The sequence below is a fragment of the Populus trichocarpa genome, chromosome 11, assembly GCF_000002775.5.
Source record: "Populus trichocarpa isolate Nisqually-1 chromosome 11, P.trichocarpa_v4.1, whole genome shotgun sequence".
In the NCBI taxonomy this organism is placed as follows: Eukaryota; Viridiplantae; Streptophyta; class Magnoliopsida; order Malpighiales; family Salicaceae; genus Populus; species Populus trichocarpa.
The window spans coordinates 5,131,601-5,143,711 of NC_037295.2; the positions used below are offsets into that span (position 1 = coordinate 5,131,601).

At 36.4% G+C, this 12,111-nt stretch overlaps 3 protein-coding genes and 1 non-coding gene across 6 annotated transcripts; 2 read left to right on the forward strand and 2 right to left on the reverse strand.

Moving 5' to 3' along the window:
• The first annotated feature begins 309 nt into the window (after nucleotides 1-309).
• Nucleotides 310-382, forward strand: TRNAE-CUC (transfer RNA glutamic acid (anticodon CUC)). The gene has a single exon. It is a non-coding gene; the product is annotated as a tRNA-Glu (tRNA).
• On the forward strand, nucleotides 368-4,949 carry LOC18103105 (negative regulator of systemic acquired resistance SNI1). 2 transcript variants are annotated; one of them, XM_052445514.1, is made up of 15 exons: nucleotides 368-652; nucleotides 729-789; nucleotides 889-982; nucleotides 1,122-1,190; nucleotides 1,299-1,388; nucleotides 1,592-1,663; nucleotides 1,849-1,930; nucleotides 2,003-2,052; nucleotides 2,254-2,466; nucleotides 2,549-2,619; nucleotides 2,694-2,763; nucleotides 3,203-3,280; nucleotides 3,416-3,571; nucleotides 4,304-4,437; nucleotides 4,718-4,949. In XM_052445514.1, the coding sequence occupies exons 1-15, from the start codon at nucleotides 565-567 to the stop codon at nucleotides 4,800-4,802; spliced, it is 1,413 nt and encodes a 470-aa protein (XP_052301474.1). In that variant the 5' UTR covers nucleotides 368-564; the 3' UTR covers nucleotides 4,803-4,949. The 2 variants fall into 2 exon arrangements, with proteins under 2 accessions (XP_052301474.1, XP_024467227.2); XM_024611459.2 differs by having other exon boundaries at nucleotides 374-652; nucleotides 3,215-3,280.
• A 269-nt stretch (nucleotides 4,950-5,218) lies between these two features.
• Nucleotides 5,219-7,212, reverse strand: LOC18103106 (uncharacterized). Its single transcript, XM_006377391.3, has 8 exons — nucleotides 7,060-7,212; nucleotides 6,903-6,994; nucleotides 6,747-6,813; nucleotides 6,643-6,673; nucleotides 6,310-6,450; nucleotides 5,871-5,896; nucleotides 5,725-5,783; nucleotides 5,219-5,628 (listed from the first exon to the last, which is right to left on the reverse strand). The coding sequence occupies exons 1-8, from the start codon at nucleotides 7,210-7,212 to the stop codon at nucleotides 5,592-5,594; spliced, it is 606 nt and encodes a 201-aa protein (XP_006377453.3). The 3' UTR covers nucleotides 5,219-5,591.
• Nucleotides 7,159-10,219, reverse strand: LOC18103107 (peroxidase 19). 2 transcript variants are annotated; one of them, XM_024611462.2, is made up of 4 exons: nucleotides 9,636-10,219; nucleotides 9,256-9,456; nucleotides 7,910-8,471; nucleotides 7,159-7,306 (listed from the first exon to the last, which is right to left on the reverse strand). In XM_024611462.2, exons 1-3 carry the CDS (start codon nucleotides 10,062-10,064, stop codon nucleotides 7,932-7,934), a joined length of 1,170 nt encoding a protein of 389 aa, XP_024467230.2. In that variant the 5' UTR covers nucleotides 10,065-10,219; the 3' UTR covers nucleotides 7,159-7,306; nucleotides 7,910-7,931. The 2 variants fall into 2 exon arrangements, with proteins under 2 accessions (XP_024467230.2, XP_024467229.2); XM_024611461.2 differs by lacking the exon at nucleotides 7,159-7,306 and having other exon boundaries at nucleotides 7,781-8,471; nucleotides 9,636-10,218.
• Between the last annotated feature and the right edge of the window lie 1,892 nt (nucleotides 10,220-12,111).

The window sequence follows — 12,111 nt, forward strand, 5'->3', positions numbered from 1 at the left end:
GGTAAACAACACAACTGGATGTAGATAGGAGAGTTGAGACTATTCATATTTTCGTGGTCTCCAACTTAAAGTGAACTTCATCAAAATACCAACCACTTAGATATGCAGTGTTGTAGATCTGATGTTAAGTGGACAATTTTGGTTTGGTCCCCTCAAAAGGAGTTGAAGTGCTGCCGTTTTCAAACTATATTTGGCAACGACAATATCATTTTAGCTTCTGATGCACATTACCACCAAAACTTTGATTGAATTACAACTTTCACTATTTTATATTATTTATGCCAAAAAATATTATAAAGTTGTCAACACTCCGTTGTAGTCTAGTTGGTTAGGATACTCGGCTCTCACCCGAGAGACCCGGGTTCAAGTCCCGGCAACGGAATTTTTTCTCCCCTCTTGGTTGCTAATTTTATTTCTTATAATATCTATTATTTCGATTTCCTTATAAGAGAAGTTTAAGGGAAAAAAAGATTTTAGGCGGGAAATAATAGAAATCTTTTTTGGCGGCCATACTGAAGCCCAAATTAACAATTCCTCCTCCTAGGGTTTCTAGTGGAGAGAAGAATGAAGAGAGCAGGCATCGAAGAGAACCTCTTAGCGATCCTCGACTCAGCCTCCGATTCTAAACACACACCAGACGCCAACGATGACAGTAAGCCTTTTCCACACCACTTTTTAATCTAAGCTGATTAATTTTTAATTAATCGCGTTTTAAATTGAAACGCCAGGGCTTGCATATCTGGAAGCAGTTCGCAGCGCTTGCATTGTTAATGAAAATCCTCCAACAAGGTGATTAATTTCCTTTTTAATTTTCTTCAAATCATAAAAAGAAATTATATTTGTAAATTTCCTTTTGGTTAATATTTTGGAAACTGTTCTATGAAGCAGCAAAATGCGTGAGGCGGTGTTTCAAATTTTGAGGGTTGGGAAATCATTGGAATTGATTACGGAAAGTTTTCGCCTTTTAAATGAGTTGGATAAGGTACTTAATTGCTTCTCTTTGGACCTTACTGTTAATTTAATCTTAATTTAGACTTGTTTTCTTTAATACTTTAACTTAATCTGAGTTTGGACTTGGGATACTTGAAGATTTATTTTTGTTTTTTTCTTCCTGCGTTTAGCGTTTTCCACGCGTGTATTTGTCAGAGAAAGAAGCATCAGAGTCATCTCACCTAGTCGTGGTTGAGGAGGTATTAAGTTTTGCTTTTATCTAAGTGTGTATTTGATCAATGTTTCTAATTGCTGTATTTTGATGAGGATGATGATAGATATTACATTCTTTTGTTGCTGGATATTAGGGCTGGTCGCCATTTCTTTTTAATTTGGAAAATGCATCTAGAGAGAGGGGAGCTGGTGGCAGAAGCATTAGCGGACCACTTGACTCATTGGTGAGTTGGTTGTGATTGAAATCGCAGTGGTTGAATTGTGTTTTTTTCATTAAGAGGTGCTTGTTCTTGTGATTTAAAGATTGCACCACTGGATAGTATTCCTTGTTTTGAATAATTTCTTTGAAGTTGTTTGTTAGTGAAAGCTGATGTTTGTTACCTGCATCCTGCTTTTTATTCTATTTTGTTGGCTCTGTTATTCTCAGGGTTTCCTTCAGTTAATGCAAGAACTTGCTGAAGTGGCTAATGAGGGAAACCTTCAAGCATTAGAAATAAAGGTTAGTTTATTTATTCTTTTTTCAAGTAAATAAGAGATAAGACAAGGTGTGCAGTGTCTTTTAGCTCCTAATAGCACACTTGTTCATAGGTTTTTCAATTTAAATTTTATGAAGGTTGGGAATTTGGGATACTCTTCCCCGTTCAGTCACTTGCTGAGCATTCTTCTGACATGCCTTTCTTTCAGTCACTGAGGAACATGTTGCTGTTTCAATATCTTGTCAATGCTCTTGAAGGAGACTTTTTACCACGTAACAGGGTGTATGAAGGTATTATTACATGCCTTGTTTGTATGCTTTTTGGTACTTGTGAGATATAAACAGCTTATTATCGTATTGCAGAAACCATGAATTGGACCCACCTGAGGGAGTCTTTGCTCAACATGCTTTTGGTATTGTAAATCTCAATGTATCTTGTTACTCATTGAGTGTGATGCTGTAATCCTTAATTGATGTCTTATAACCTTCAGCCCTCTAAAATTTTTAATTGCCATTTCTTCCATTTTAATTTATAATTTTTTCCTACTTGGAGGCATTGTGTGGCTATTAAATGTTTGAAGATGTGAATATCTTGTATCATATTTATTTTGCAGAGTACAAGAAGAATAAACTACAAAGGCTTGATGAAAGATTGCTTATCCATTATGTGTGGATTGTTTGACATTTCTGCTGGAATAAGTGAGGATCTAGAATCTCCTGACAATGCTGCTTCAAAACTATCTCATAATGGCAATACAGCTTCAGCATTAGCTTTATTTGAATTAGGAAATAATGCTTGTATTGCCTTGCAAAAACTTCTGATAATGGCAAGTCACTAAAAAGACTCCTTGAGTTAAGAATATTTAAAATCATCTTTTCTATAAACTCTGATGCTGTCGACTTTTCTAGATTATGGACCTTGACATGTCTAGGAAGAAAGCAGACATGCAAGGTTCTACAACCAGAGCTGATGGTGTGAGGTATTTACTTGCAGTCATTTATCTCTGTGATTTTTGATTGAGTAAAGTGAACATGCTGCTATGATTTGATTCAGGACCCCTCTAATGGAGATAATTTTGGATGAGCTAACTTATGACATAGATATGCTTTCTCCATTTCTTAAGGTATCCTTTTTTAAGTTGTCAAGTACTCCCTTCTGTGTATGCTATGCATTCATAAAGATGCAGAATCTCTGAAAGATTTAGGTGGGGGGGGGGGGGGGGTACTAGTCTTGTTCTGGCTTCCTGGCTTTGGAATCAGAGATCACTTTTGGCCAGAACCTCAAAAGAAATTATCATTCTTTCACTTTTTTCCATTACTTCTATGCTTTCTTTATTAGCTGGTTTTAGCAAGCTTTCATTCTCAGATGGTCTGTAGGTACTAAACCATGGGCTCTTTTTTCTGATATTTTCAAGCTATTTTTTGCATGATTAGGTGTTGCATTTAGAATTGTAAGCAGTCTCCCACTTAGATTCCTGTTATCTAATTTATATGCTGTTGTTTAATATAACTGTTGAAGTTGTTTAATCAAGCAAGTGAAGATATTCTTCTTCTCATGATCAGAATGATTTGCAGGTATTTAATGAGCCTAAGTGGAAGCTCGAAATCATCTTGCAGTATTTTTCAAAATACACCACTAGAGTAAGTGAGCTGTCAATATTGTTGTCATTTAAAATAATGTGCATTTTCCCCAAAGCTTTTTTGGTAAACATGTAGGTGGTTAAAAGCATCTATAACTCTGATTACTTGTTTACGGGGATATATTTTATTCTGTAGCTGTCCACTCGCACTCGGAGATCAAATGGTCCTACTGAGGATGCAACAACATTCAGTGGAGTCTTAAACTGCTTTTCCAATATCACCAGCACACGAAGCATTACCAAAAAGATAAAATCAGATGTAGTTCAGGTGCTTTTAGCACATGCTTTTCAGGTGATTATTCTTGCTTTCAACTAGTTATACAATACTCAACAATGCAAGTACCTAAATTTGGGGCGGTGCTAGTACTTTTGCTTACAAATTTGTTCTATTGCATATACAGACTACTTTCACATTGCCTTCATGCCCTGAAATTTCATATTATGGCCTCGGTGATTGCTTATATACATCATGCTATTTCTATGAGCACAATTTCATTTGCAATGTATAGTTGTTGGGAGTTTGTGTTTCTTATGTTCTGAAATAAATAGCTAAAAGTTTTGAACACCATTTGGGGGTATTTCCTACCGTCATACAGTGGCCTTCCTACCAAGAATCCGTGATGTGGTTGGGGTTCATTATGGATTTTAGAAATTTAGAAGCGATAGGGTTTTGCTGCCTATTTTTCCAGGCAATTTAACATATCCCCACTCTAGTCAATTTTCAAATCAATATGTGAAGAAGATAAAGAAAAATCGTTGGAAATTTATCAGGGATTTGTTCATCTGTGATTGTTCATGTTGTAGATGAGACAATTCCTAAATCTCAATGGCAGGGGCACTATCATTTAAGAAATTCAAAATTTGTTTCTTAGCAAAAAATTGGTTCTTTTTTTTTTTTTTTCAATTATAAGGTTTAGTGACAATATTCTTCTGTAAATAGGTTTAGTGAAAAGTGAAAGATCTGGGCTCTGTTTGTCCAGTACGATTCTTGTTTTGATTTGATCGAATTTTGGACTCTTTTCAGGCACATTTGTCATCGTCATCTCAACAAGATGCTGATAGCATCTCTGCTTCGAAGGATGAAGGAAGGAGCAGCTCTCTAGTTGAAATATGCGAGAATATAATCTCTGCATTTAGTAATTTGAGAAGAACAGATGCGTAAGAATCTATATTTAGTTTTTATTGCCACAATTTATGTTTTATGATGATAAAAATCTAGGCATAAGATTAGGCTTTATGTGCAAATAATACCCACAAATTAGTTGGCGGAGGTGCATGCTGCAATGCTGCTTCGCTGAAGGTGACAGAGAGTGATAACCTTGGTATCATTCTGAATGGAAATCAAAATCAGTATCCTACATCATCATCATCATTTTTATTCAATGGAAGGTACATCATCATAATAACAAGATCTTGGCAAAATTTGATCACGGTACAGGAAGATGGAGATTTTGCCAATTGGAAAGGAGGCGCTGTTTACTGCAGCAACAATCCTCTCAACAGAGACAGGAGCTCATGTATAATAAAGGGTGCAGGTAATCTGAACATATTGTTACCATGTGGACATGCCCCTCTGAAGTGCTTGTAAAGAATATCTCTGTAAGCTATTCATATCTTTTGTAGCTAAATTGATCATTTCACTTAAATTTCATACTAGTTTCTTCTGGCTCTCTTGAATTCCTCCCTACCTTTTGCCATGGTTAACACGCGAATGAGATTCAACAGCATTTCTAAAGAAAGCAATGAATATTAGGTTCTCGAGAATGAGGGTGCTGTTGCCGCAGTAGCTGCAGCCACAACAGTATTCGGGAGTAACACCAAACAAATCGTAATCATCTATTAAGTGATTCATTATACCTACAAAGAAGGATAGTGATTTACTTTAGCACAGATTTATACACCTGAATAATGAGAGTGGACATCAGACCTGCTTACAGAATTAGAAAAGAGTGGCGTATAACATGCAATTTCTCTTCAAGAATATACGAGTACAGTAATTTTGAGTAACATCTGTTGAATAATGTGATTAACAAGGGTAACCCTGTCCAATTGCATGATCACTTATTCAGCTGGAAGCATATACCAGTGGAGACAGATAAAGGGGCTTAGAGTGGGCAGGCCTGTCGGCTAATTGTGCAGCTCAGAAGAGCTGGCATGGAAGCCTCAATCACCATCCAACTTGTCAGGTAAAAAGACCCCCTGCTTAATCATAAATTGTTTTACATCCACTAGTAGACGCTAAATGTTGTTAACTTCTGTCTCACAAGGAGAGATTAGATCAACTACAGAACTTCATCCCCCACATGAACCGATCAATTAATGGTTTTTCCTGTTTCCTCATTAGTGCTCCTGAAATGGCTCCACAGATTTTAGTTATTGAACTCACCCTGAATGTTGACATTAAACATGCCAGTAAACAACTTCCACCGAACTGGTGGTACTCACTTGGATGATTGTGAAGAGTCCAGTTGCATTGTGACCGGTCCATCATTCACTATATTAACCTTCAAACCATCCAAAGCATCAAAGTTAGGGAATTGACCTCAAGGAAAAAATTGCGACACTGAAGAGAAAGGGCAAAGGTAGTGTACCTTCATCATTGCTCCGAACACACCATCTAAACAAAAAACAAAAAAACAAAAAGCAATTGGAAAATTCAGGAAGGAATAGATCACACGATCATTTCTGAAGCAATTATAGGATGAAGAATGTAGAAAGAATTAAGTAATTCACTCATAACGTTAATCGTATATTTACATCAAAAATTTTCAGTATAATCTGCCACCTCACTTCATACATAGTTTAATTCAAGAAATAAAGAAAATATTATTTTAATATATTTTTAAATAAAAAAATATTTTAAAAAATAACCGTTATAATAATATAATATAACAATATAAGACGGGCTGACCTTTGTTAGCATTTTTCGTTTCTTTACACGAAAAATCTTACTAACTGTGAATGAAATGAAAACATGATACCATAACCAACCAAAAACAAAAACAAACAGAAGCAAGCAAATAAGAGTACCTTTTATTGCATCCGGTCTGTAAGCTTTCCGAAATTTATCAACCAAAGATTCATAGAAAGGTTTTGCCTTCTGGGGTGGCATTGCTACATGAAAATCCGGCTTGTTTCCCTTCAACACTCCATACAATGTAAACTGGCTCACTATCAAAACACAGGCAACTGGCATTATAACTATATGCACTTGAACACAAACTCAAAAACAAAACAAAATCCCAATAGCTTTACAACATTACTAAGAAAATCATCCCTTTAATTCGAAACTGCAAGTTGTTATAATTTTCTTTTTGTTTTTCTCTCTTGGCTCAACAAGATGGTGGTGTGTAAAACGAATACCTAACAGAACTTCGTAATTTCTCTGCATAACCTGCACATATGCACACAACACATATTAAAAAAACAATTGTCTACATAACAGAGAGAAAGAGGTGAGTAATTACATTCTGGTCCCATCCTCTGCCAGTACTCCCGTTTGTAAACAACCTCATGTTCAACACCTTACGGCATCTACTCAGAAATTAAAACTCAATCACTCACACCGTTATCAATAACATGATTAAACACACAAAAAAACAAAAGGGTTTGTTTTAGATTACATGTAATCAGCATTGGAGTCAGTATCAGACTCGTGGAGCCCAACAAGAACAAGAAGGCCTGGTCCAATCTCCGATACCATGTGGCCATCAACCTGTAATCAGTACAATTGTTAAAATGCTGCAGAGATGTGAAGGTGAGGGAGAGTGGAAAAGTGACCTCCACACTGGCAGAGGTGACTCGCTGGACTACGGCTCTCATGGCTCTGATTTGGAGAGTTTTGCAACTGGCAAAGGTGGACTTCTTTGCAGTTTTGTCGGCGGACTTGGCGAAGGATGGAAGAGTAGAGAGCGAGTGGTGGAGGCAGTGCATTTTTCTTTTCTTCCTCAACAGTCGAAGCTAATATGGGCCAGACTTGGCATAGACCAACTTGTCTCGCAGCATTGGACCACTTCAACTTCACAGGCTTTTGAAAGAAACAACTTCTTCAAATAATAATAATAATACTAAAATATCTTGATTATTTATTTTTGAGAAAATTCAGTTTAGTCTTTAACCGGAAAAGTTTCAGAAATTTATAACTATGCTTATATCATCATGAATTTTAACAAAAATAAAATAAAATAATCAAAGTTCGGACAAAATAGTATAATTTTTATGGCATAAAACATGCAGTTTATATGGTGAAATGCATCAATGGATGTAGTTTTGGGGAGTAGTGAAAATGCTTTGGAAATCTAATTAAGAATTACATTTTAGGAACTCAATCTAGACATAAACTATAGTTTGGGGTTTAATTTGAGAATTATTTTTATTATTTACATTTGTTTCCCCTATACCCCGCATAGCTATTTTATTAATTACTTTCTGAGTTCATCCTATTAGTTACTTCTTATTACTTAATTTAAAAAAATAAAATTTAAGTAATAAGAAATTTAACTAGGAGAAAAAAATTTAAGGTGGATATATTGCTATCACTTTTGATAAGTTATGAATTTTATCCAAATCTACCCCAAAAAGAAAAGAAGAAGAAGAAGAAGAAATAAATCGAATCATGTATGTATATTACATTCTCTCCTAGTCTCTCCCTGTCATGTTCCCCTTTCCACTCCTATTGAACCCATCTTTTCCATGGCTGCTGCAAATGCTTGGAAGAATTTATGCTTATCCGCTCCTAGTTGTAGAACCAAGGGCTTGGTTCTTGGGTCCAAAAATAGAGCTTGGTCTGAGGCCAACAAGCCCAATTTAGCCTCCAAATTCCCATAATAAGCGTGATCAAACAAGAATGGAGTGGTCACATCGAAAGGAGCAACAGTGTCTGAATTCCCACCGAATTGTGGGCAGGACATTCTGAGAGCCTTTAGTAGCCTTGGATCCATGTCAGGATCAGGCTGCATAGAGCCACGGTAGTTGTAGAGTCGGCTAACAAATTGCTTACAGTGTGCAAATCCAAATGTATGAGCACCAGAAAGAACAACGAGGTCCTCAAGTGTCAGTCCTTTGGAGTTGAAGAGTTTTAGTTGTTGATCAACTGTGAAATTTGCCCTAGGAATGTTGTAAGGTACTCTTGACGCCATTGATATATTTCCATCCCACCTTCCTTTCTTTACTTGGTAATAAGGACCTCCTGCCTGAGCCACATGAACATGACAGATGAAATCAGGGCACACCCTTGATTGCTGGACAAAATAGCATCATCAATCGATACTGACCATGATGTTTTAATAATGTATTACTTGAATCTCATGATGTAATGATGATTGATCTTGTCCCTAATCGAGACCTGATTTAACCAACCCTGAAGACTGGAAATTCCAGTGTTGTTTTGGTGAGGACGAATTACATGCACAGTGGCTTTAGCTTTTCAAAGCTAACCTGTGAAGGAAACGACGAAAAGGGGGGAGTAGATATATGAACAGTCTGTTAAGTTTACCTGATTTTGGACTGCTTGTAATTGTAATAATGGTTGATTGTTTTTTAAAAAATTCATTTAAAAATATATTAAAATAATATATATTTTTTAATATTAGTAAATTAAAACAATCGAAAAATATATATAAAAAAATAATTTTAAACACTAAACTTTTCAAATTTTGCCTAATTCTTGTTGGAACCCAATACCACTACCAAACGGGAAAAAATGAGCAAACTGCTTTTTTGTCTCCACCTTTCTACTTTGTAATCATTATGCAGATGTATTTCCACCAACGGAAAAGAGGGAAATTAATTTGTCTTCTAAATTTCTAAGCAGACTATGGAATAACACTACAGCACCTTGCCATTTCAGCAGAGAACATCAGAACTCAACCCTTAACATAGAGATATTTTTGGTATGGAGAAATTCAATTAAGAACATAAACCGAAATGAAAGGGCATAATTAGTATGATATTCAAGAAGGAAAATGAGGGACATACAAGGTGGACATAATCTCTGGCTGCAATTGCAAGAATATCTGCACTAGAAACAACACCAGGGCACTTGCTCTCCACCAAGGCCTTGGCCTTGCTTATAGTCTGAAATCCCTCTACCCTTAAGTCCTGATTGTCCTCTGCATCCTTCTCTGCCAACACTTTACTTCCAGGCGTTGTTGATATCAATATTGATGCATCACAGCCCTTCAATATAACCACACATCAGGTTTAAGTAAGAAGGTAATTTATCAATCAATAAATATTATGATCAGCTAAAACGCACGATGGGTGGCAGTGCATGCTACAAAAAATGTGCCGAAAAAATAAGCTAAAACATATAGCATGCATGGTAAGGATAATGCAGAAAATGGAATTTAGTTTACTTGTACAAAGCAGTCATGGAAGAATAGGCGAATGGTGGCTGGCCCAGAAACTGGTGCTTCTTTGAACTGCTGGGAAGTGACTGAACCAACAAGTTGCTCAAGTTGAGGGCATGTTTTTGCGTAGTAATCAACAGATAATTGGCGTGGGCTGCTAGTACTGCTGATTTCTCTGGCTGCACAATTTGAGGCGGTTAGAGCAAATAAGAAACTAAGCAAGAAAGTGCAAGTGGAAGAAGAAGAAGAAGAAGAAAGAGAAGGCATGATTGTTGTATATGCAGGCAGCTTAGGACAGTGAAGAAATACATGCACAAGTGAAGGCTCAGTAGTGAGAGTTTCGTGAGGTATATAGATTGCCATGTTAAAAAGAACAAAAAGAAAAGAAAAAGTAGAGAATGAACACCCGTGAAGTGTGTTAGTATTACAGTACATAATGATTTTAAGTGTTTTTCACTTAAATATATATTAAAATTATATGTTTGAAACATGTAATTTAATGTATTTTCAAACTAAATACATGTTTAAAACACACCCAAAATACGTTCCAGCACAAAAAAAAAAATAAAAATTCAGTGCTTGAAGCTCCAAAAGGAAAAACAAATATATATACATGAAGCTAGAGAGAGGGAACCAGAGAGAAATGGTAATTGGGGAAGGGTAAATGTGATGCTATGAAAAACATGAATATGTGAATTGAGCCATATAAAAGTAAAGAATACTCTTTAATGGCAAGCCTTCAATTTAATGCATATTCTTGTCCAATTAAAAAAGGGGGATCTAGCACTTGAGGTATTGGCCTAGCGGTGGAAGGGACTTGTTCTCTTCCTCTGCATCCGGGTTCGAACCTCTCTGTGCACGCCTATCACCCCTGCGGTGCTTTACATGCTCACTGGGTTTGCAGGATATTCAGTAGGCTGTGAGATTAGTCGTGGTATGCGCAAGCTGACCCGGATATCTACATCAAAAAAAAAAAAAAAGAGGGATCTAACTAATAGAAATGGTAAGGGCAAGCACCAATCCATTCACGGGTACAAGGCGTCAAAGAGACAAATATCTTTTTCATCCACGAAAGAGACAGATACCAATATTTTTTCACCTTTTTCTTGCTCGACAACTCCAACTTTGTCTCTCAAGTTATGCTGATGAATATTAGGGAAGATCTTGCACTATAACTTGGGGTACATATGTTAGACAGTGCAATGAAGTACACATATGACCCATATAAGAAAAAAAAAACACACCAGGCCATCAATCACTACTAAATGCAGTGTGGTAGCTTACAAATGCTGAGACCATATTTAAGTAGAAAGCTGTGTAGAACTTGAAGGCAGATGTAGAGTAAACCCCACTTATGTTCTTAAATGCAGAGCCTGTGTAACCGTGAGAGGGCCTCATCCATAAAACAAGAAAAAGAAGAACCAACCGTGAGTAGCCAATTTGCTTTTCTTTTCCGGTTGGAGGGAAGCCTTTTTGTGTGAGTGAAGTAAAAGCTGAGTTGTTTTTGAAAAATAGCACAGTGGCTAATTTATTTTTAACAAAATAGCACCATTAAAAACTTATTTATAAAAACAATATAGTTAATTGATATGCGCAAGTCTCACCTGTGCGACCCTAAGATGTGCAAGTCACATATGCACAACCCTTCTAGACACGCAAGTGCGACCTACTCTTCCAATCAAATTAAAATTGTCAGAACCAACTTTGAACGGTGTAGCTCACTTGATCAGATTCTAAGTTTGTTTTCTAGAGGTCACTAGTTCCAGTCCCACAAACCTCAAGGCCACTAGAAGCTTACATGATCGTTAACTTCAGGATCTATGAGATTAGTCGAGGTGCGTACAAACTGATCCAGACATTTATGTTAATAAACACAAATTGTTAGGAACCCTTTCTTTCCTTTTATCCTATATTTCTCCTTTCCTCCTTCCACTCCCCCACACCACCCTCCCTCTCTCGATCTTTCTCTGTATCACACAACAACTCTCTCTTTTTCTACCGTGATATAATACCTCTCTCTCTCTCCCTCCCTCCTTCTCTTCGTGGTAATTGATATCATTACCACTTCCACCACTCACAACACCTTTATTTCAATAATTTCAGGTATAATCCATTTTTATCCTCTATTAATTTGATGTTTTTTTTTTAATTTGTGATTATGTTAGGGGTTAGGGGTTATGGGTTAGGGTTAGAGTTTTTTTGTGTTGTTAATTTAGGATTATGTTGATTTTGGTTTAATTGACAATAAATTATGTTAATTAGCTATAAAAAAAATTGATTGTCTAACTTTTACATTATGTAGATTGATCTAACTACTGTATCAATAATGTCCGAATTGATTCACCGACCAGATTGAGTTTAATAGCTGCGGTAAAACCTTCATAAGCCATCTGGAAAGGTGTTTCAGTCGGTACCCTACCAACCAGAATTATGGGACCTGAAAAAGAGAACTGAAACTCTGAAAGGAGTCGTCCATGACACA

Excerpts from the sequence above, each read along its gene's own strand:
- LOC18103107 (XM_024611462.2), bottom strand. The coding sequence starts at position 10,064 with ATGTACTGTAATACTAACACACTTCACGGGTGTTCATTCTCTACTTTT. Across the intron at positions 9,457-9,635 it reads TCCATGACTGCTTTGTACAA|GGCTGTGATGCATCAATATT; the intron begins GTAAACTAAATT and ends GTTATATTGAAG. Across the intron at positions 8,472-9,255 it reads CCAGAGATTATGTCCACCTT|GCAGGAGGTCCTTATTACCA; the intron begins GTATGTCCCTCA and ends CATGTGGCTCAG.
- LOC18103106 (XM_006377391.3), bottom strand. The coding sequence starts at position 7,212 with ATGCACTGCCTCCACCACTCGCTCTCTACTCTTCCATCCTTCGCCAAG. Across the intron at positions 6,995-7,059 it reads TCACCTCTGCCAGTGTGGAG|GTTGATGGCCACATGGTATC; the intron begins GTCACTTTTCCA and ends TACTGATTACAG. Across the intron at positions 6,451-6,642 it reads AAATTACGAAGTTCTGTTAG|TGAGCCAGTTTACATTGTAT; the intron begins GTATTCGTTTTA and ends GTGTTTTGATAG.
- LOC18103105 (XM_052445514.1), top strand. The coding sequence starts at position 565 with ATGAAGAGAGCAGGCATCGAAGAGAACCTCTTAGCGATCCTCGACTCA. Across the intron at positions 790-888 it reads AATGAAAATCCTCCAACAAG|CAAAATGCGTGAGGCGGTGT; the intron begins GTGATTAATTTC and ends TCTATGAAGCAG. Across the intron at positions 1,191-1,298 it reads ACCTAGTCGTGGTTGAGGAG|GGCTGGTCGCCATTTCTTTT; the intron begins GTATTAAGTTTT and ends GCTGGATATTAG.